Here is a 24,888-nt window from a genome sequence, read left to right on the forward strand (position 1 = left end):
GAATAGAATCCAGATGTAGTGTGAAACCAATCAGTCAACAAACATGCATTAAGTGCCTACTATGTGCCAGGCTCTATGCTAAGTGTGGGAGAATATCAAAAAGAGTTAAAGTCACCATAGGATAGTGCTTTAAAATTAGAAAAGAAAAGAAACCACAGTATTTCTTGGGTATCTTTGCATCTGTTGTAACCAAAGTTCCAGAATCATAGAATCATATGAGCAGAGTTAAGGAGTATTATGATAAGAGCAGAATTTCTTAACCTGGAGTCCATGAACATTTTTTTTTAATTTTGATGCATATATTTCAATGTAATACATTCTCCTCTTAATCCTATGTGTTTTTTACATTTTGAGACATTATTCTGAGACAAGGGGTCCATAGGCTTCAGCAGACTATTAAAGAGTTCCATGGGACAAAAAAAAAAGAGTTAAGAATCCCAGGTTTATGGAAAGGACTTACATGAACTGATGCTGAGTGAAGTGAGCAGAACCAGAAGAACATTTTACACAGTAACAGCCACATTGTGTGATGGCTAACTGTGATAGACTTAGCTCTTCTCAGCAATGCAAGAACCTATGACAACTCCAAAAGACTCATGATAGAAAATGCTATCCACATCCAGAAACAGAACTATGGAGTCTGAACGCCCATCTAAGCTTTTTTGTTTGTTTGTTTCTTATTTCTTGTGGTTTCTCCCATTCTTTATAACATGACTAATGTGAAAATAAAGAGAAAAAAAAGAGTCCCCATGTTTAGTGGAAAGAACACTGACTTGCAAGCCAGGAGACCTGCTTTTCAGTACTAGCTGTGCCGCCATCTTAGTATGTAATCTTGAGTCAATCACAGCCTCGATTCCTTCCTTAATTCCTCAAATGAAGAGGCTGGACTAATTGAACTCAAAAGTCCTTGTCATCTCAAGCATCCTTTGTTCTATGGTCCCTTCCAGTGCCAACATTCTATAGTTTGAGGTTCCAGCATTCTACATTATAAGGTTCCTTCCATTTCTAATATTCTAAGTAGATGGTGCAATATATAGAGTACGAGGCCTAGAGGTTGCCAGGAGAAATATAAACAATCTCAGATATGCAGTTGATACTACTCCAATGACAGAAAGTGAAGAGGATTTAAGAAGCATCTTAATGAGGGTAGAAGAGGAGAGTGTAAAACCTGGCTTGGAGCTTAGCAACAAAAACTAAGATCTCAGCAACAACTAGTCCCATCACTTCCTGGCAAATAGAGGGAGAAGAAATGGAAGCAATGTCAGATTTCATATTCTTGGGCTCAAGATCACTGCAGACGGTGAGTGCAGCCATGAAATTAAAAGGTGCTTGCTCCTTGGAAGGAAAGGTATGACAAATCTGGACAGCACACTAAAATGCGGAGATATCACCTTGCCGACAAAGGTTCATATACTTAAAGCTATGATTTTTTCCAGCAGCAATATATGGCTGTAAGAGCTGGACTATGAGAAAAGCTGAGCACCACAAAATCGATGCTTTGGAATTGTGATGTTCGAGAAGACTTTTGAGAGCCCCTTGGATAGCAGGGAGATCAAACCAGTCAACACTTACTTCAGGCTTTTCACTGGAAGGTCAAATACTGAAGCTGAAGCTTAAATACTTTGGCTTTGGCCATATAATGAGAAGACGGGAGTCACTGGAAAAGACCTTGATGTTGGGAAAGGTCGAAGGCAAAAGAAAAAGGGGACTGCAGAGGATGAGATGAATAGATAGTGTCATGGAAACCACAAGCATGAACTTGGACAGACTTCAAGAGGTAGTGAAGGATAGGGGTCACAAAGAGTCAGACATGACTGAACGACCAGATAACAACAGAGCCTGAAGTCAGGAAAACCTGACTTCAAATCTTGCTTCAGACACTTACCAGTTCTGTGTTCCTGGGCTAGTTATTTAACCTCTTGCTGCCTCAATTTACTCAACCGCAAAATGAAACTGAACTCAGAGAGTTATTGTGAGGGGAAAAAAAGGAGATAATATTTTTAAAGCACTTCTAACAGTGCCTGGCACATAGTAGGTGCTTAACAAATACTTGTTCCCTTGCCCCTTTTAAAACATTCTAGGTTTGAAGGTCTCTTTCAGCTCTGACATGCCGTGATCTTGAGGGAAACCTATGTATAGTGCATATTCTTCCCTCTAGGTAACACTGTACCAGACACAGTCCAAACAGATAAGATCAGATCCAGTTGTCACAGTCCTTTGGAAAAGGAGATTCCATATCACCTATTCCATAGTTTACAAACCATCACTCCTATACATTTCCTGGTTTTCTCTTGTAGCAAGAGAAAATGCCATCCTAATCTGATCATAATTAATAATAATACTAACTTGTATCTGTGGAGCACTTTAAGATTTGCAAAATATTTTATATACCTTATCTCATTTGATCCTTAAAACAGTTCTATGAAGTAGGTGCTATTAATTATATCTATTTTACAGATGAGGAAACTAAAGATGAGAGAGATTATGCGTAGTGCCACACAGCGTTTAAATGTCTGGGGAGGGATTTGAATTCAAGTCCAGCATTCTAATCACTGTGCCACCTAGCTGCCCCTATTAAGGGGAGTTCGTTGAAAAGGTTCAAAACATTTTCACTGAAAATGAAAAGAGAGTCAGCCTAATCAGTTTGCTAGGTTTTTTTTTTCCTTTCTGTCTAGATTGCTGCCTATTTATAAGTTTAATCCTGTAATTAATTAACAAAGGCAACAAATTCCATAGTGTTCATAGAATCATAGGAATTAGAACATGTAGTAAACTTAGAAGTCATCTAATCCAGTGGTATCAAACACAAACAGCCATTAATGGTACTGTAAGGATCACTCACTGTAGGTGCATATTGACTTAGAAAACCACATATTAACACTATCTGTGTTCTACTGTATTTTTATTTGTTTTGTTAAATATTTATCATTTACATTTTAATCTGGTTCAGACACACTCTGGAATGCTATGGGCTGCCTGTTTGACACCAGCTAATGTAATCCAGTTCCCACATTTTGCTGAGGCTCAGAGTATTTCAAAAACTTACAAAGATTTTTAGTACAGATCAGGAATTCAAACATAAGTCCACCCTCTCAAAATCCAGTGTGTTTGAACCTATCCCACAATGATTCCTTTTGCAAAGAATAGGTCGCTAGCTGACTGGAGATTATCCATAGGCGTGTAGCAATTTAACTTAAACATTCTTGCTATTTCAGAATTGACTTAGAACTCAGGGAAGTAGAACCATGGTCAATAACTTTTTCACTGCAGAGAATCACCAAAAAAAAAAAGTTTTCCTGCCCTTTAGAAATGGTTTTATTACTATTATATAAATTGATGATGTCAAAGTTTTGACCTAAACATTTGGATTAAAAGTGAGATTGGTTCATCTTTTCACTAAGAATTTATAGTGGAAGAAGACCTGGATTGGAAGTGAGGGAAGCTAGGCATGAATTCCAGCTTTGCCCCTTGCTACCTTTGTGAACATGGTGACAGGTTACTTGCTTTCTGAGTCTACATTTTATCTTTTGTAAAATGAGCAACTTACGCTAAACAATCTCTGAAGTTTCTTCCATTTCTAAATTCTACAGTACTTTTCCTATGTCACTTTTTACTGGACTTGAAGGGCTTTTTTTGGTTTTGGTTGTTTTTTTTTTTTGTTTTGTTTTGTTTTTGGTCTGGACCTATGATTTCATTGGTATTAAAAACTTCAACCAAGAAAGCTTCTTGTACCAATGCAGATCAGCTACCCTTCTGCTAATTCATGTCTTAGACAGTTGACTGGGATTCTACAAGGTAATGTGGCTTGTCCAAGGATCACAGGATCACAGAGAGCAGAACTGGAAGGGGGACCTTAGAAACCAAAAATCCAGGTGTTCTCTCCATCACCATCCCTGCCCCCCCCCATTTTACAGATGAAGAAGCTAAGGCACAGAGACGTAAATTACTTGCCCAGAGTAATTACTTGCCCAGTCTGAGGCAGATGTGAACCCTGACTTCAAGTCTAAGATCTACTGCACTATATGATGTTTCCTCTGTGTTTCGTATGACCAGGGAATTAATTGATCACTGGTACTATTAAAAGTTTATTCCTTAAATTGTGGCATAACTATAGTAGACCACACCATACCCACCTTCTAGATTTAGGAGTGTATTAAGAAGGACAGCAAATTCTGAACTACAGGGAATTGCTTGGTACCATTGAAACATTTCAAAAGAGGCTGCCTCTGCAGCTCTTGGCAAGCCTGCTTACACCTTTAGCCTTCAGCCTCCTCCTTTAACTGATTTAAAATGACTCTTTGGGAAAGGGCTTAAGCCTTCCTCAAAGCAGCCTTATTTCACCAGACAGCAGCTGCAGCTTCCTTTGGCTTCTCTGAGGCAGAATAGGTCTGCCTACATGTTACAGCTCTTCTGAGAATTTAATCTCCAGGATGAGCAAAGGGCTGTGGGATCAATGATTTCTTAGAAAAGGGAATTTTGTTTTTAAAGGAAAGGAAATGCACACTTAAAAGAAGATTGAAAGGGAAAGAGGAAAAGAATTGACAGGAAGGCATTCTTTATTCTGTCACCAAAATCTCTTTGGAAGTATGTTAAATTATTAGGTGGCATTTGTTTGGATTTTATGCTTCAGAGGATAAGTATGGACAGATAACTAAGTAGAATTTTTATCATTCAGAACACCATCAAACTAAGACAGAATGAATCCAGTACCTAAAATGGTAGCTTATTATTGGGTGTCTTTTAGAATATGATCTACAATGAAGGGTTCTCTACTTTACAGTTTTTCAATGTTTTTCCCATTTTTTTTGCTTTTAGATAATAGAACTTATCACTTTCAAGCAGAAGATGAACAAGATTATGTAGCGTGAGTATTTTTTTTTAACAATAATTTGATGCACTTGAGCAAATTAAAGAAAGCAAACAGGTACTGAGTATCTCCTCTGGGCAAGGTCCTGTGCGGAGAACTGGAAGATACCAAGGTTCATTCCCTGCCCTCCTGGAGTTTATAGTTGTAGGGGAGATGAGATAGAATATACTAAGTACACAGTGACATTGAAAGTTCTGAGGAAGAGAGAGATGATTGCTAACTTGTGGGGTGGAAATGGAAAAGAGAAGATAGGACTTCCTGGAGTTGGTGCCTCCTGGGTTGGGCCTTGAAGAATGGCTAGGATTTCAGTAGGATTAAGAGAAAGGGTCAACAAACGTATAGAAATCAGGAAGAGTAGGAGAAATTCAGGCAACTGTGAATTAATTAATAACAAAGTACCATGAATTCAGAGAAGACTTTTCAATTCCAAAAACACTTAAACTCCTGTTTCTTTGTTAGGCTCTAGGGATATTAAGACAGACAAGCAAATAGTCCCCTTTCTCAAAGGAGCTTCCATTCTATTAGAGCTTGTGTTCTACATTTCCTCTAAAGTGCTGAGTGCTTTCCCATATATCATTCACCATGAGATGAATTTTGTGGTTTTGTGTTTGGTTTGGCTCGTGTTTGTTTTGTTCCAGTCAACAACTATTGAGTGCTTCTTATATACCCAACACCATTCTAGGCACGCAGAGGATACAGAAGACATGATTTTACTTTAAGGAATTTAAAGTCTATTCATCATTTCCCTAAAGAGATCAAGGCCTATAGTCCATAAGAGTTGTTCATCATTTTAAGTCCATGGCTACCATTTATAGAATATCAGAGCTTAAGGAGATCTTAAAAATTATCTAGTTCAACACCTCATTTTACTTGTAAACTATTTTTTCCCCTTTTTTAAGGCCCTTACAAAGTCCAAACACCCTAGCCGCAATTGGTTAAGAAAAAAAAGAATAGTTATATGTTGTCTTTTACACATACTTGTATAGATACAGATAAATATAGATAGGCACACATACGTGTATGTATGTATATGTGAAAAACATATGTGTATATACATATAGATATATTTATATTGCAGTAAATTTAGCTTAAGATTTAAAAACAAGGTAAAGGTTTTAGGGTTTTTAATTTATTTTAAGCAGAGTAGCGTTTAGGGAACGTAAGTACTCTAGTGTTTATGTTAAAAACGTGGACAAAAATATACTTTTAAAAACCAAGCTTATATGTTATCACTGATGCTGAATGTATAGGGTACATGTATACACTGTAATACTGATAAAGAGTGTTTCAAGAGTGCAAATTTTAAAGTCAGAGGGAAAAAAACAGGGACGAGACCAAAATAAATATAGTGTTCCTAAAGTCTGGACACATAGGCAAAAATGCATATTTTCAAGAAATGAAATGATTGAAATATTCAACAACACTTTATTTAATTGGAATATTAACAAATAACATCTTCAATTTCAAATAACATCATATAATTTCATATTCATATTCCAAGAGTGAATGTGCTAAAATTGACCTCAATGTGGAGTTGAGTTATTGCTTCGAGTTCATGTGGATCTTGCAAAGCGCATCAACTTTTGCATCACAAATAATGGAAATCATATTAAAGATGTTATTTGTTAATATTCCAATTAAATAAAATGTTGAAAATTTCATTCATTTCATTTCTTGAAAATATGCATTTTTGTCTATGTGTCCAGACTTTATGAGCACCCTGTACATACAAACAAGGCCCTGAACTATGATACTTCTTCATAGATTGCCCTCTTCCTACCATTCCAGTCTGAATCACGCTTTCTTCACACTGGTCTATTTGTGGCTCTTCAAACAAGACCTTCATGTCCCCTCTGCATGCCTTTGCACTGGCTGTCTTCCAGGCCTGGAATTATCTCCCTCTTTACTTCCTCCTCTTAGTTCCCCTGACTTCCAGTAAGATAGAATTCAAGCCTCACCTTCCTCAGGAGGCCTTGCCCAGTCCTGCCAGCTTCTCGTGCCTTCCATTCTGACGTTGCTTTCCATCTGTTCTGTATGTCTTATATACACCTAATTATTTACATACTGTCTTTCTCATTAGAATGTGAATTCCTTGAGGGCACGAAATGGTTTTTGCCTTTCTTTGTATCCCCAGCACCTAGGACAATGCCTGGTACATGGTAAGCAATTAATAAATGCTTGTTGATGGATACAACATAACAATTAATAAAAGAACCTTTCTAAAGGTTCTCACTTGGCTAGTTTTCCCCCAAGTCTTCCCATATTGTGTATTACTTGGGAGTGAGAAAAGAAGGGATTTGGGCTAAACCTAGGAACTAAGTAAACAAAACAAAACAAAAAGCTCATGGCACCACATACAATCTATACTTTAAAATTTTTAGTTCTTAGGAACACTAAAGAAAAACCATTTCCTGACTTGGGATTACTCAGGTCATGTGACCTTTTTCTCTCCATAGATTCATAGGTGCCCATGAAACCTTTACGGATCTCCCCAACTAATGACCTCCCTCCCAAACTCTTTATACATTTGGATTTATTCACTTCATTTTTGTGTTTCATATATTTATATATGTACTTGCAGTCTCCCCCATTTAAAAGCATGCTCCTTTGGAGTAGAGATTATTTTATCCTTTGGACTTGTGCCTAGTACAGTGCTTGGCACATGGTAGATGCTTAATAAATACTTGTGGATTGGTTGATGGAGAGAGGTGAGAGGCACAATGAAATTTGCCCAGTGATAGACAACAACATAAAATGTTGCAGGTGAGACCATATCTGCAGTTTGGGGGTTTTTCTGTTTATAGCAGGAATTTCCCCATAAAATAGATATGAATGTTTCTAAAGATGGACTTTACTATTTATACAAAATCTGTTATGTAAAGAGTGATTAGAATTGTTCTGCTTGGCTCTGGAGAATAGAACTGAGAGTGAAAGGTTGAAGTTACAGGGGCAAATCGAGGCTAAATATATCAGTGAGAGCTATTCAGAAGTAGAATGGTCTGCTTCAGGGCATAAAAGGTTCCCTGTCATTCGTGGTTCTCATGCAGAGTCTGGAAGACCATTTTGATGGTATCCTGCTGAGGGCATTCTTTCATGTTCAGGTACCGGTTGGACTCTGAATCCCTTCAAAATCTGAAGTGCTGAGACTGGACCTAGTGAACAGATCTTTGCATTTTTGCTATCCCTGTTCATACTTGACTCCTCCATTTCTTTTCTTTTTCCTGAGAATCAATCATTTATTAAACACTGTGCTGGACCCTAGAGAAGATTATCTTCTCTTTTCATTCTGTCTGTCCATTGTCTTTGTTTGAAATTTCTCCTTGAAATTTCTAAAACACAATTCTTGGTTTTCTAAAGAGAAACTGTTCTAGGTCTCTTGTACTTTTTTTCTGTTTAATTATCTATCATTCAAAGAGTTAATGAATTTTAAGTTTTGCTTCCTTTTGTTTCCTGGGCCTTATTTTGTTTCACCCCTATTAATATCTCCCATAGCTTCCCACATACCTCTGGTGCTTTGGAGTTGGGAGTGGGGGGAAGCAACAGACTTCTTTTTCCTCCCCTACAGCTGAGTGGGTGCAAAACGTTCCAGAACCTCCTGTGTGCCTGCCTTTCCCACAGTACCCTCCCTTCCTCCTGCCCTTTTCATTCATATATTCTTTCATTCAGTAGATTTTGCTGTCAAAAATGGTATAGTGAAGTGAACACTATATTCGCAGACTCAGGTTCAAATCTTAGCTCAGCTGGGTATTACTTATGTGACCTTGACTTTACTTTTCTGGTCTTTAGTTTCTTCATCTAAAAATGGACAAAAGAGATTACATAATCTCTAAATTCCCTTGCAAGTAATAGATATTTAATAGGAATGTTTTTTTTAAAAAAAGTTGTAATATCATATGCCTTGAAATGATTGTATTTAAGTATAAATAATTCCAAAGCAAATTTAAATGGTTACGTTGATGCTTCATTATCAAGTTTATAATGTTTTAAAAGGAAGTGAGATATATTTAGAAAAAAAACTTTCAGAATTTCATTTGTTCCAGGCAAGGGAGAAGGAGTGAAAAAACATGATGTCTAGGTTCCCTTCCCAGACCATCCCATCCTTCTCTGAATTCTTGAAATCAAGTCAGCAAGCATTTATTAAAACATCCTGCTATGTTCCTACTTACTATTGTCAGTGGTAGTGCATTTCAACAAATAATAATGTCCTTCCTTGCCTTGTTACCTAAGGGCATCATGTGGACATTTCCTGTCTTCTCAACAACATTATAAGCACTTGGGGAACAGGGTCATATTTTAGATGGTGAGCTCTCCATCACTGGAAACCTTCTAACAGAGGCTAGATGATAGAATGTTGCCAGTAAAGGATTATATGACTTGAGAGTTGGTGAGTTAAATGTGACCTCCATCTGACCGCCTCCTTTTTGTGCTTGGAAACCAAAGCCCAGAAAGTAAAGTGATGAGTTCAAGACCCCACAGGTGGTAAGTAGGAGGGATTCTCATAGTGAATGGGAAGTTGGAATAGATGGATGACTCCCTTAATTCCTTCCAGTCCAATCCAGTGAGTCTTTTGAAACCACCCCACCACCACCACCACCACTCTAGACCTTGAATAGTGCTAGATTCATGGTAGCCCTATGATCAACATCTGCTCAGTGAACAAGCTGAGGTTGTTATGGTTTCATTCCAGGAAATGGAAGCCCCTTGACAGCAGAGACTATAAATTTTTTTTTTACCTTGGTGTCCCAGACCCCTAATAGTGCTTAGCCCACAAATGTTTGTTAAATTGAATTACATTTGGCCTCAGATTTCTCTCTTTGACCAGGAATTCTGTACTAGCTACAGTCAAAGGAAAAAAAAATTATTCATTCTTACTTTTCTCATTGTCATTGTTGTGTTTGTCTTTCGTTTTCAAAGACGACCATGACATCAGGGAAATGGTGACATGACTTGCGCTTGACTTTGATTTGAGGGAGGACTGTGCAAGGTCACCAGCCTCATTTTCTCCTCCAGAGCCACCTGGGTCCAGTGAACTGATACTCACCAGGATGACTGGAGATGGCCCCAGATGCAATAGGAGACTCTGGCCCTTTTCCCATAGGGGCTTTTTGATACTTATATTTCCACTAGACTTACGGGTGTGTGTGTGTGTGTGTGTGTGTGTGTGTGTGACACACACACACACACACACACACACACACACACACACACCCACCTTCCTGGCTCTTGTCATAGATTCCTTTCTAGCCTCCCCTATTTTGATAGTCTCTGCTTTTTTTTTTCTGTCATGGTTTATACTCTGGACCCTTCTCCTATTCCCACTTTCCTCTACGTCTCTACCCCAAATGTAATTTGTGTTTGGAGCATTGGAAACAGCAATGATTTTACAATCAGAGGACCTAGGTTCAAATCTTGGCCCTGTTGCATACTTTCTGTGTGACTTTAGGGAAGTCACTTAAACGATGGGATTCAGTTTCTCGATCTCTAACATGAGAGGATTGGACAAAGACAATCTCTAATTTCCCTACGAGCTCTAAAGCCTCTGAGGTATGAACTGAGGACCACCACGCTGTCCACAGGCTCTCGTTAAGGTGGAAAGTCCGGGTTTCCAGGGAGCTCCCATCAGAGCGTTCACCCAAGATGAATAAACGGAGCCACAGCAAGAAAGGCCACTCAGGTTTAAGATCTGAAGTTTATTGAGTCGCCCCGTCAGATAGTTTTTAATTGGACGCTGAGTGATGACGATGAGTTGCTCCAAGAGTTCTAAAACATGCCCATCCTTCCCCTGAGTGTGGTGCTCCTTCTTTATTCAAGTGCTTGTTTTCATCTGCTAGTTGCATTGGTAGCCGTGAGCTGAAAGAGAGCGCCACCTAGGGTACACAGTAGGAGTTGCGGCTCTTGTAACCAAGTATGAGAGGCTAATGATGAGAGGATTTAGAGCTGGAAGGGACCTTAGCGTTTGTTTACTTTAATCCCTTTCTTCTATGCAAGAGAGACGGGATGCAAACCCAGTCCCTCTGACCTCATGGCCCATCTTCTTTCTAGGAAGGAATACCATGACTCTAAATGTTTGTTTTCCTTTCTTAATGATGATGTTCCTTATTCCATTAGGGAATCAGCAGTTTGGTTCATTGTCCCATACCCCTGAAAATTAGCAGGAAAAGGGATTCATATATCTTTTACATAAACACCAGAAGAAAATGCAAAATTTTGTTTTCAGACTAAGGAGCACTTATTTACTGGATATAAACTGTAATTTTGAAGACAACGTCTGTTAATTCTGAATCTCTATAATTAGCCTGGTCATTCACCTTAATAGGCATTTATGAATGACTAAATGAATGGAAAAAAGATTAAATACTTACTCTGTGTTAAGCACTGTGCTACACTAATTCTTCTATCTATATTGCCACTAGTATATGCTCCTGTTTATGTTGCTACTGTTGTATGCAAGGCCCTGTACTAGATACTGGAATTACTGTGCTGAAATAAGACAGTTCCTGCCTTCAGGGAGCTTGTAGTCTAGTAACATGTATAAAACTTATTTGTTATTGTTGAGTCATTTTCAGTCACGTATGACTCTTTGTGGCCCCATTTGGGCTTTTCTTGGCAAAGATACTGGAGTGGTTTGCCATTTTCTTCTCCAGCTCATTTTACATGTGAGGAAACCGAGGCAATCAGGGTTAATTGACTTGCCCAGGGTCACACAGCTAGGTAAGTGTCTGAGGCCAGATTTGAACTTAGGAAAATGAGTCTTCCTGACTCCAAGGCCCTTCACTCTATCCACTGCATCACCTAGCTGCCCCAAATAAGATTAAAAAAAAAAAAAGAAACTGACACTATTAATAATTCACACTTTTACTTATAGCCTAATACCATGCATGACTTATACACAATGTTTTTTTTTTAAAAAGAAGTCAACAGTAAATAATAATTCATACTTTTGCTATTGCTTCTTGAGTTTTCTAAAGCTCTTTCCTCAAAACAACGCTGCGAGTCAGTCAGGAAACATTTATTAAGCTCCTACTATGTTCCAGGCACTGTCTTTATTTTTGTGGATACAAAGAAAGGCAAAAGATAGCCCCTGCTCTCAGGGAATTCGCAATTTAATGGGTTGAGAAAACATGCAAACAGCTATAAACCTGGTGAGTTGAGTTGTTGCATAGAATATAAAGATAAAGATAGATCCAGGCAAAACCATCTGAGAAATTTGAGAAATGTTTTCTTCCTGAGAACCTGGTTTCTAATCTTTTACTCTGCTTATCCTATATTCTCTCTCTCCCTCCCTCCCTCTCTCTCTCTCTCTCCCCCCCCCCATCTCTCTCGCTAACCATTCCCTTCTCAGCCTGGTGCTGAATGAGATCGTTTTTGCGAAATAATATGGTAATAAAATGCTAGCATCAACACTATCAGGTTATAGATAAGGAAACTAAAAGCCAAACAGGTCAAACAACTGTCTTCCTTGGTAACCCTGGGCTTGGGATGCCTGGGCCTTTTGACCTCTCTTCTGGAGTCACCGTCTCATTTCTCCAGAAAATTAAAATGATAGCTTCTATTTGTAATTCACTTCCCAGCTATGAAATTCTTCATGTGCATTACCTCACTTTAATCCTCTCCGTGATTTTGGGAGGTAAATGGTACAAGCCATGTCATCCCAGTTTTACCTGTGAATGACTAGGGCGAAAGGACATTTGTGGTATGTGTCTCCTTTGGCCCAGTTTGTTTTTTTTTTCTTAATGATTTTTATTTTCTCATTTCTGTCACTTGCACTTCTTTATTCATTTTCTCTTATTTTGTTTCCCAAAGGTTATCAGAATTTTTATTCAGTCTTCTCTCCCCTCTGTCCTTTTCCACTCTAATTTTAGAAGCCCTTAGTCAGGATTATACATCATGAATTGTAGGTTTAAACCTGGAAGAGGCTTTGGCAATCATCTAGTCCCTTCCATTTTACAGATAAGGAAACTGAGGGGCACAGAGATTGTCACAGAGGTTAAAAAGTATAAGAGCCAGGATTTCAACCTAGGTCCTCTGACTCCTAATGCAATGCAGTCTTTTTTCCTTCTGCACCCTAGGGTGTCTATCTGTGTGTACCCCTGTCTAAAATAATGCAAGGATGAGTAAAAGGCTGCTCTTTTTTTTTTTGAAAGACCTTTTTTTTTGGTTTTGCAACAGGTGGATCTCAGTATTGACAAACAGCAAAGAAGAAGCATTAACCATGGCCTTCCGAGGAGAGCAGAGTACTGGAGAAAACAGCTTAGAGGACCTGACAAAAGCCATTATTGATGACATCCAGAGATTACCTGGGAATGATGTCTGCTGTGATTGTGGCTCATCAGGTAATCTAGCCATTTCTTTGGCTTTGACTCTCTGCCAGTTAACTCCATTTGTCAAGGATTTTCACCAAAGTTTGAGTTAGCTTGCTTAACTTCCTTTCTGTTTCTGCTGAATACTAAATCATTTAGTTGTTTAAAAGGCCAGTCTTTTTATTGTGTCCTACAGAAACCATGGCTATTGCATCCTCTTCTTCATGCCTGGAAAGGCCTCCACTCTTTGCTGTATCACCCCCAAATTAACCACCATTCAAAGCATCCCCCCAACTTCTCTAACCTTTATTGATCTCTGCCTTCTACAAGTTTCTTTGTATTTTCTAGCATCTGTGGTCCACACCAGACTTGATTACACAGTCATCTTTTCTTATTTCTCCATATATGTAATCTCAACAAGATTGTAAACTCTTCAAGGGCAGGGAAACTGTCTTACTACTACAAATAATAACTCAATAGTGCACATTTATATAACTCTCTATGGTTACAAAGTCCTTTCATTTGTGTTACCTGAAAAGAGAGTACGTCAGCCAACTCCCCTTAACTAATTTTCCAAGACAGCTATCCCATTCTGACCAATACTTTCCTATGGGAGCCACCTCCTCCTGTTAAAATATATTCTTGAAAGGGGAGGGACTATCCACGCTTTTGTATTTGTTTTCCCAATATTTAGCACACAAGCACATAGTATTCAATAGTATTCATTCATTTGCTCGTTAATACATGTGTTATCTCATTTCAGAGCCATACTTAAGGGGGCAGTACAAATATTATCCCCACTTAATAATTGAAGAAACTAAGGCCTAGAGACAAGTGGTTGGTTAGGGATACCCATCTAGTTAGTCCAATGTCTTTTCCACGCTACCAAGCTGCCCTTCTATTTGTTTTTCTATGTAACTTGGGCAGACCAGTTTATCTTACATAAGCAGTACACACACACTTTTCCATAAATAATGGTTGGCAATGGGCTATGTGGTAATAGGAGTCTTGGGGTCACAAGGCCTGGATTAGAATCTAGCCTTAGACATTAATTGGCTTTATGACCATGAGTGAGACACTTAACATCTGGAAGTTTCAATTTCTCATCTACAAAATGGATCCAATAATCCTTCTACTCCCTGTTTCGAAGCCTTGTGATAAGGAATATGTTGTGTAGACTTTAAAGTACTATGTAAATGTGAGTTAATATTATATTTTCCTCAATGTCTAGCATAAATCTTTATACATAGTAGGTCTTCAAGAAAGATTGGTTGCCAAGAAGTTAGCCGTTTACAAGGGGCATATTCGATTCAATATCACAGTTTTTGGCTGCCTAGAAAAAAAAATGCTTCCCATTGTCACAGTGTTCCTTGGAGTTTCAAAAAGGCTTTTGTCCTCTGAATATGTTCATTACTTAACAGCTGTCTTATTATCAGCAGAAGCTCCATAGAGAAGCCATAACCAGGACTGATAGGTTAATGCTGGTTGTAGCTTATAGGTTAATGCTAGCTATGGAATCCTGTCCCCTGTGAACAGCAGTTAATAGCTATACCATCCATCATTGTCATGGAACATGGAGCAGTGGGGAAGTAGTACTTTTTTGAGGCCTCCAAGAATTTATTACAACTGAAACTTTAGGGGGACCTTTTCTCTCCTTTTTTTCCTCAAGGGTAAGCACCACAGACCTCTAATCCTAATTTTGTGTTGGATAGAAAAATCATGGGTTTTTTGGTCTTGTTTTTCATTTAAAAATTATGTATTTATTTTCCTTGTCAAATGTTTAGATATTTATAAGGAACATTCAGACTAACCTGGTAAGATACATGTTAATTTCTACCATCATAATTCTTAAACATTTTAGTGATAGACTTGCCCCTCCCCCCCAAAAAAAAGAGTCCTTGAAAATCACTTTTTAAAATGCACAAGAGAAAACTGAAGGAAGTTCCAAGGAAAGCACAGGTTTATTTGAAAGTAGCATGTTGAATTTACTATGTATATGACAATGTATATACATATATGTAAAAATATATGTGGAAGGGATTTGCATTTTCACATTGATCCTCTTTTTTCTGTTCTTATTTGTATATGAAAATATGCTCTTAGGGAAGGGGTGTTTGTTAAGGTCAGAACTTTTTGTTTTAATTAAAAAACAATTCTTACCCTCTTTTACAAGGGGAGGTAGTAAGAAGAAGTGGAAACACACTGGACAAGGGGCCAGGTGATCTAGGTGGTAGGCCCTCCTCTGCCACTCACCTCTATTTTGTGACCCTGGACAGGACTCATCATTAGGTTCAGATTCTGGCTCCACTTTATATGGGATTTTATTGCCTCAACTTTTGGGGGCCTCAATTTTCTTAATTAGAGTAGAGGTTTTTAACCTTTTATATGTCATGAGCTCCTCTGACAATCTGGTAAAGCCGAAGGACTCCTTAAGATAACATTTTTAAATGCATAAAATAAAATACATACTATTATAAAGGAAATCAATAATGTTGTCAAAGATCAAAATGTAAGTTCATAGAACCCAGGTTAAGAAGTCTTGGACTAAATTCTCCAAGGACCCTCCTAATTCCACATCTTACACTCTCATGACATCTCTGCGTCCTGGTAGCCTCATATGTAAGATGGAGGAGCTTAGATCAGATGACTTCCAATGACCCTTCCAACACTCTAGCTCTTCTGCTGTTTTCAGTTTCACATTTTTATAATACTTCAAAGTACAGGTCTGGTTCTGTTTTCAGTTGAAATTTTATCAGCCACTTCCAAAATGAACTGTGCACTAAAATGTTTTCCTTCACTGTGTTTTTAAATCTTTTTCTATAGAACCCACATGGCTTTCAACCAACTTGGGTATTTTGACCTGTATAGAATGTTCTGGAATCCACAGGGAAATGGGGGTTCATATTTCTCGTATTCAGTCTTTGGAATTAGACAAATTAGGAACTTCTGAACTCTTGGTAAGTTGTTTTCTGTACTTTGGAAAGATTTCAGTGCATTAACATAAAGATGAAATTCTTTTTTGTGCTTCTTTCTGTTGTGTTCTTTTTTTAAGTTTCTGCCAACTACTTGTTTGGAGTTGAGTGGATTTTTATATAGATATTCTGTGACACTGTAATTTGTATGCTAAGTAAAATCGACAGTTTCCTTTCTCTCTTGAATAAATGGTGAATCACTAATTGCTGTATACTGTCGTGACTATCAAGGCAAAAGTTTAGCCAAACTATGATGAATCTGAAGGAGCTTGAGGGACCTCCCAGACTCCCTTAAAATGCTCAGATTAGATCTTTATATTGCAATTTGTTTTAAAATTCAATATTTCATGTGCTTTTAACCTTATAAATCATATATGTCTGTGTGTGTGTGTGTGTATATATATATAATTGTGAGGTGGGAGGGAAACTGAACTCTCTTGTGTTTAAACTTCCTAATAGCTTTTTTAAAAGAAGGAATTATAGAGTTTTAATCAATCACAAAATTATTTTAACTACTAGGAAGTTATGTATGAATATGGAGTTTCTTGTTAAATCATCATTGCAGTAACTTGTCCTGTTATGAGTCATCAGAAACTCACTTCCTCCTTGATCCTTTCTTCAGGGAATAGATGGTACAATACTTGATGTCATAGTTCATAGATTTATAAGGTTAAACAGTCATGAGAAATGTACCATGTTATCAAAGATTCTTTTTTTTTTAAATTACTGAGAAATCCTCCAGTTGGAATCTTCCTCTGCCCTCTCCACAATGCTAAACAATTCCTTTAGAGCTGCTTTTAAATTAAACATTAAACCAAAACCAGGGGTGAACCACATTTTTATTATCTTCTACACAGGCCCCAGGTGCATCAAGATAATCTGTTGGCATCCCCTACCTATTCTTTGGCTAGTAATTAGCTCTTACATAATTACCTGACACCTCCTAAAACCACTCAGTCACAGTGGGAAAAAGTCTTTTCCTCTAATGGAGATGATAACTCCAAGAAATCAAGAGTAAATTACATGCCCAAATCAACAAGCCATGCTTCTGGGAATAGAATACATCTTAAAGGCCAGATTAGACCTGATTTCTTGCCCTAGTTGCGCTACTAACCAGCTGTGTGATCTTGGGCAAATTATAGTACTTCACTTGGATTCAGTAATCTCCGTGATGCCTTCCAACTCTAAATTCCATGTCTCTATGAGTCCAGGGTTGCCTATAGGAACACACCCAGATAGACAGTGAGATTCATCAGCAGACATTAGTTGAGGGTCTCCACCAGTGGGCCCTAGTAAGTAACTTGACTCTTTCAAATAAACTTCTTAAAGGACTAGTTACATAAGCATTTCTAAGCTTAATATCTAAAGCATACTTGTCTGACTCATCACAGAGCATTTCAGGATGAATATATTGGAATAGCATCATTTGATTCCAGCAGCAGAATACCACTCAAGGCTCCTTCTACCAGTGGCTTTATCCTCTACCTTTTCAATATAGATCCCCAAATGTGAAATTTGCCCCATTTGATGAAAATGAGTCTGGATTGAAACAGCCAGTATGTGCTGAAGCAGGAATTTATCATAACCTTAAAAAAGGTCCTTGTTTAATAAGATTCTATCCACCATCAGTATGAACTAGAGTTTTTACTCTAAAATTATGGTTGCATAACTTTCCCATCTCCTACCTCTTCACCTTTGTCCAGATGTTTTTCCAGTACCTTACCCACTTTTACCTTTTAGAATCTCTTCAAGGCTCAGCTCAGGTGCCATCTCCTATACAAGGCCTTTCCTGATCCTCCTCCACCAAGTTGTTCATTATCTCTCTCTCTCTCTCTCCCCCTCTCTCTCTCCCCCTCTCTCTCTCTCTCTGTCTCTGTCTCTCTGTCTGTCTCTCTCTCTCCCCTCTCTCTCCCCCCCCTCCCCCTCACTCCCCCCCTCTCATTTTGTATTTATTTATATTAACTTACCTGTACTTATTGGTATGTTGTTCCTTGCCGCCTTGTGTAAGTTGTATTCCCCATGAGAATATAAACTCTTTGAGGACTAGGAGTGTTGGGTTTTTTTTCTCTTTTATCCTCAACACCTAGCAGTATCTTTTACAGAGTAAGTACTTAATCAAATAATTTTCAAATTGAGTTCAAATGAAATTAATCGGGTTGAGTTAGATTCACCTATCTCTAGCCTCTACTTATAAGTTTGTGAAATGCAGATCATTAGTTGATTCCTGAAGGCAAGCATGCATGAAATATTAGCATTTATATAGGACAAGTGTCTTGAGTGCTTTTATTTGACCTTATTAAATCATGACTCGTGTCCTACCCTTGTCTTCCACAATAGTCCCTGCATCACTTCACTTACTGCATCCCTTTCATTCTGCCTTCTCAATGTTTTTCATCTTTCCTGACTTTAGCATTCCAGTTACCATCACACTGGTTTAGCTACTGGTTGCTTAGGTCTTGAATTATTGGAATAGCCCTACTAATCAGCCTTCACACTTTAACTCTCTCTTAACTCCAGCCCATCCTTCCCTCCCATGCAGAATAGTCTTAGTGTATAGTGTACAGTAGTATTAGTGTATAGTATTAGTCTTAGTGTATAGGTCTGATAACATCATTGTCTTATTCAGAAACCTCCAGTGGTTTCCCATTGCTTACTGGGAAAAATCCAAACTCCTTTGCCTAGCAGTCAAAGCTATCTACAACTTGGCTTTGCCAAGTACTACTTCCCTTGCCCAATTAAATGAAGTATATGCCATTTACTGGAAAAAAAAAGTCCTGTCCTTTGCTACCTCTATGCCTTTGCTACACTTGAAACATGCTTCTCTGTGCCTCATCTCTATTTGTTGGTATCCTACCCATCCATTAAGACCCAGTTCAGTCACCTCCTCCATGAAGCCTTTCCTGATGTTCCCTCTGCTAATTAAAATTATTTTTCTCTTTAAAGCTTTACTATACTTTATTTTTACCTTTGCTCTTCAGTTATCTCATTCTACTTTATAGGAAAGCTGTTAGTGTTCCTATCTTAACCTCCCACTAGACAGTAACCTTGAAAGTCTAGACAGTAGTTATTCATCTTTGAGTCCTTCACAGAATATGCCGTGCTTTGTACATGGTATGTACACAGTTAATGCTTGTTGGAAGAATCGTATGTATTCTTCACAAAATTGTGAGAAATATATCATCTGGCTTCCCAAAAGCAAATGATAGCAATGTTTAAGACCAGTAGGAAATGGAGACTACTATATTGTTTTGTATTTCTGTTACAGCTGGCCAAGAATGTAGGAAACAATAGTTTTAATGAAATTATGGAAGGGAATTTACCCAGTCCCTCACCAAAGCCCACTCCTTCAAGTGATATGTAAGTAATTTTTAAAAATTAAATTGTTTTTCATTTATCAGCTCTTCCTACTCTCCAAAAGTTTTCAAGTTTGTTTCCTTTGAGGAACCAGTTATTAGGAAATGCAGTGCAAAGATGTCACTTCAAATTTAGGCTCAGATTGTGATAGGCCTCATCTTAAAAAAAAAGATTTAGAAACATAAAATTACGTCTACTAGGAAACATTTTATCCATATCATTGTAATTTCTTCTTAATGGTAAAGAACTCATTATTTGGTTTTGATTAAATGATACTAGATGTTACAGACTTGCCTTGTTATATGTAACATTAAAAGCATCTGCTTATGACAACAATGTTTTATGAACAAAGTAGATTGTATTTATAGTATGTATTACAACATAGAAGGGAGATGCTTTACTGAAAAGTGTATTCCTCAGAATCTTTAGCAACAGGACATTCATCTGCCTTATTTGGATAAAGACTAGCCCTGCTTAGAATTAGGTCTAGATGACTACTAAGGCTTTTTTTCTGACCTGCCAACCCATTTAGAGTCAGTCATGAAATGTTTGAGATCTTCTGGTCCAGTCTTCTGATTGGACAGATGAAGAAACTGAAGCCCAGACAGATAAAGTGATTTGTTCAAGGTCACAAAGATGTTGCAAACCTAAGCCTGAAACCCAGCTCTCTTGACTTTCAAATTGAGCACTTTCTCCAAAAGCCTTTCATGAAGATCCTCTCCAGTCTAACTATACTGGTTGCATCTCACCAGTCTATCACTCAGTATGTATTTATTCTTGAAAAGATTTTCTACAGTGTCTATTAGTTCCATCAGATTAGTCTGTTAGCCCATCAGTTGATATAAAGAACATGGAAAACTATAGATTTATTTATATTCATTTATGCCACATCTGAAACCAGAAGACCAACGTTAAGGCAGAAAAAGATTGCAGTCTGCAGTGCTGGAGTAGCTACTACAATCACAGATCCATGAAGATTTTAAGTATCTTGAGTAGGCTGCCACGCAGTAAGCATGATATTAAAAACATCATCCGAGAAATGTATAAGCAGATGGTCTGGTCACATCTGGATAGTGAAGGATAGCCTAGGGACAATCTCTGTGTTCCATCGCAGTTTCAATAGAAATCAAGGGAGACTCAGAGCACATCGGGTGGAATACTTCTAAACAGCTTATGGGAGAATAAGGACAGGATCCACACATGATTCCAAGCATGGTTGAGTTGCAATCTGCAGATGCACCTCGCTCCTCCCTTCAAGCCAAGCTTGCCTTAGAACTCACACATGACAATCCCTCTCCTGTGTCCGGACCTGAATACTGGCTGCCCGCTTGACTAGTATGTGTTCCCACCTCACCTCCATCTCTTAGCATCCCCAATCTCTTTCAGTCCTCAGGTGGTATTACCTTCCACATGAAGCCTTGCTGGCTTGTACAGCTGCTAAGGCCTCTTCCGTTCAAATCCCCTTGTCTATATTTTGCATATATTTTCCATGTAGCTGCATAAGCTACCCTAAGCACCTCGAGAACAAGGGACTATATTTTTGTGTCTTTATCCTCAGCACTTAACATAATTCTTGGCGCATAGTAGGCACTTAATATTTGTGACTAGGTCAATAAGATCACAAATCTGTTTAAACATAATTTTTAAGATGTTCTTTTCCAAACAAAAGACCTATTTTCTTAAAAATCTTGAAAGCAAAGAAGGTTCTTCATTGCTGAAATAGTAATGATGTTGTAGTGTAGTATCTGCTGCACGTAGTGTACCAATGCTCTCCCTTCCCTATGGAAACTGACTTCTAAGAAAAGTTTCTATGCCTTATGCATACTGTACCTAAGTCACATGTCCAAAAGATGCAATGGAAAACTAGACTAGACTTTCAGTCATCTGGGAAATTCTTCCAACCCAGCCAACTGTGAACAGCAGAAAAAGACAGAGTTGTACTCTGAGAGCGTATTTTCAAGAAGATATTCATGAAATCATGGGCCATTGAGCAGAGTCAGCAAAGCACAGCATTCCAGTGACCAGCCAGAAAAAGAGGAAGGATATGCTCCCTGGGGAAGGATAGACCTCTTTGCAGCCAACACTGACCTAAAAGAGAGAAGTGTCGGCCTCATTTCAGGTATGGGTGGCAGATGTTGGGAAGCAACAGTAGCTACAGTTAGACCAAGTTATCAAAGTAATCAAAGACAGGGAATGGCTCATTTGGAGCAAGCTCATTCTATATGTCACAGAGAAAGTAACTGACTGTCTTTGTATATACACAATTAACAAAGGATTTTTGTCTTAGAATAGCGTTTTCAGCTGCACCAACGTCATTAAAACATTAGTATCTTCACACAGAAGGAGATGCTATGTGCTCTTATCAACAAAATATGTTTCATAGATTCATCATGGTATATTAAAAATAATAAACATAATAAGTTAAGATTTTCAAAGCACTTTAAGGTTTACAAAGTACTTTAACATATGTTATCTCATTTCATTTGCATTCCCTGGATTTGGAATTGAGATCTAGGTCCAGTCCCAACAGGCTTCTAACCTTGGGCAAGTACACTTCCTCATCTGTAAAATGAGGGAGTTGGACTCATTGTTCTCTAAGGTCTCTTGTAGCTCTACAATTTTATGATTGGTTTATGATTCATCCTCTATGTTTTTCTATATTGTTTTCTATTTTATGTTTTTCTATTTAATTATTCAGCTATTTTCCTACCTTAGTTATTACATTCAGTTCTGTTTAATTTTAAGTAATAGGGGAAGGTAATATTCAGTCTCCTAACAAGAAAATGAGTATACTATAAAAGTATATAAGTTTTACATTGGGAAACCATGTTTGTACAGTCCTAAAAGAGATGTTTGCATGTATATAATATACTCAGTCTTGAGAAGGAAAGAGGTCATGGTGGACAGAAAGCCAGCCTTAGAGTCAGGAATACCTAAGTTCAAATCATTCCTCTGATACATAAGTAATTGTACAACCCCAAGCAAATGACCCAATCTCTCATTGCTCCAAACAACTATCCAAGACTATAAATTATAAATAAGTTGCTGACCTATGTCAGTAGAGTTTCTCTACTAGAAATTTCCTATATCGATGAAATCACAGGTGCAACAAATCACTACCTCTGACCCTCCAACAAAAAAACAAACAAGAAACCATAGAAAATAACCTCATTCAAAATGCAGTAATAAAATCCTTTTATTTTGTTTTAGGACTGCACGTAAAGAATATATCACTGCAAAGTATGTAGATCATAGGTTTTCCAGGAAGACCTGTTTATCTTCATCTGCTAAGTTGAACGAACTACTTGACGCCATCAAATCTAGGGATTTACTTGCACTAATTCAAGTCTATGCAGAGGGGGTAGAGTTAATGGAGCCACTATTGGAGCCTGGACAGGTAAGACATTCTATACTCAAAAATTTGGAACAGGCTCTACTATTTATAGAGGAGAAAAGAGATTTGCTTTGCAGATGGCTCCACAAAATGATAACCTTCTAATATCTTGCCTTTCCCATTTTTAGGAGCCAGGTGAAACAGCCCTTCATGTTGCAGTCCGAACTGCTGACCAGACATCTCTCCACTTGGTTGACTTTCTTGTACAAAACTGGTATGGTTTGTTTTCAATAAGCAGAATTTTTCATACCCATCAGTTGCGTTAGCTACAGATGTAATTCCCTTTGTGTAACAGATTTTGCCTTGGAGAATTTTGTATTAATCAAATATTATCAGTAAAAGGGTCACGCCATCTTGAAATCTGAGATGAAACATTTTGTAAAGAAAACAATCACTTTGTAAGATAGATGACAGTCCTCAAATTAATATTTTGTACAAATGCAGATTTTGATGTTACTGGATTTGTTGGAAATCAGTATTCAAATTTGGCATTCACAAAGAATATTATGTTAGCCATGAAAATGTTCCACACATTTTGACTGCTACCATAATGCTAATGGACTTTGAAGTATGTTTTGTGAGCTAATAAATGAGTGGCAGCAAGGAAAGGGAGAGAGCATCCAAGATGGTGCGGGATGATTTTATGGTGAAGAGTCAAAACCTTAATGCTCTGACATAAACGGTTCTCCATAAGGGTGATAAAAATGCTTTGAAAGGAAAAAAAAAACACCTGTGCAAATGTTTTAAAGATTTTATAAAAAGATGAGGCTGAAATAATACTACGTTTCATTAAGTCAAAGGAAATATAAGGGAAGGAACTGTAGGAAGCTGGACTAGGTTTGTAAAAGTGTTCTACTTTTCATTGTGCAAGTAATTGGCTTTGTGACTTTGGGCTCTTCATCTTTATTGTCTCATTTCCGTGATCTGAAAAATACAACAGTTGGGCTAAATGATCTCTAAGCAAGTTCCTTTGGTATCCAATGATTATGGAGGAAGCTGCCAAGAGGTTAGTGTGGAAATGACAAAAGTATAGAAAAAAAAACAGCTTGAAAGAGTGGTAAATGCCAAATAAATATAAGATTGAAACTGTGCCCTCCTCAATCACATCAATGAATAAAAATTATATAAAGCAGAGAGAGATAGAGAGAATAGGTCAGAGATAGATAGATCATTTAGTAACGGATTACTATGTGCAAGGCAATTTCATGGCAGCAACAATTGGCAAGAGATGTTCTCCATTTCCACTTCTACAATAGTAAATAGGATAACTCTCCAGCAGCATAAAAATAAGTTAGGAAATATTGAAGCCCCAGTTTTATGGTGATTTCAACAACAAAGACTTATTTTGCTTACTCCAACTTGAACAGAAATATCAAGAATCCTTTTATTTATAAGTTAGAAAATAAAAATTTGTTCTCATTTCATTTCATCCTTGAACCTCTAACTAATGAGCCAACCTTTGTTTTTGAAGCTCATGAGCACCTCTTAGAAAGCATGTCGACAGTTTAGTGTTTTTAATAGCTTCTTATAGAATACCTCTCCCTCTGAATCTTTTCAAATCAGAAAACTGAGGCCAAGAGAAGTTAAGTGATTTGTCCAAGGTTATAGAGGTAGTACATGGTAAAGGTAGGATTTTGCTTTTTGTTCTTATAGGCAAAATTGAACAGTCATTGCTTAACATTAGTACAGAGAACTTCAATCATTCCTCTTATCATAATGATAGATTTCGAAGTTGAAGGATCTTTGGAAATCTTCTAGTCCAGTCTTCTCATGTCATTAAGTGAGTGAAACTTGGGACCCCTCGAGGTTAAGCGACTTGCCCAAGGTTACACAACTAATAAGTGGCAGAGCCAGGATTCAAACCCAAATCCATTGTTAATTCCACCACACCATGCTGCTAGAAAGAGAGACAGAGAAGAAAGGAAGGGTCACTAAAGTTCAAAATTTTAGTTTAGAAACGAGGTGGAGATGGTCACAGTCATAGCTGAGCAGATATCTTGA

General features: G+C 37.8%; 1 protein-coding gene across 1 annotated transcript in view; it reads left to right on the forward strand.

The window, feature by feature from the left end:
* ASAP1 (ArfGAP with SH3 domain, ankyrin repeat and PH domain 1) overlaps positions 1–24,888 on the forward strand; it is a 478,196-nt gene that overhangs the window by 407,087 nt on the left and 46,221 nt on the right. The window contains exons 16-21 of the mRNA XM_036755612.1: positions 4,816–4,864; positions 13,037–13,200; positions 15,991–16,124; positions 19,405–19,496; positions 22,704–22,890; positions 23,016–23,101. Of these exons, the coding sequence (XP_036611507.1) occupies positions 4,816–4,864; positions 13,037–13,200; positions 15,991–16,124; positions 19,405–19,496; positions 22,704–22,890; positions 23,016–23,101 (712 nt within the window). The remainder of the gene's footprint in view (positions 1–4,815; positions 4,865–13,036; positions 13,201–15,990; positions 16,125–19,404; positions 19,497–22,703; positions 22,891–23,015; positions 23,102–24,888) is intronic.

The sequence above is a fragment of the Trichosurus vulpecula genome, chromosome 1 (assembly GCF_011100635.1).
Source record: "Trichosurus vulpecula isolate mTriVul1 chromosome 1, mTriVul1.pri, whole genome shotgun sequence".
Taxonomy (NCBI): domain Eukaryota; kingdom Metazoa; phylum Chordata; class Mammalia; order Diprotodontia; family Phalangeridae; genus Trichosurus; species Trichosurus vulpecula.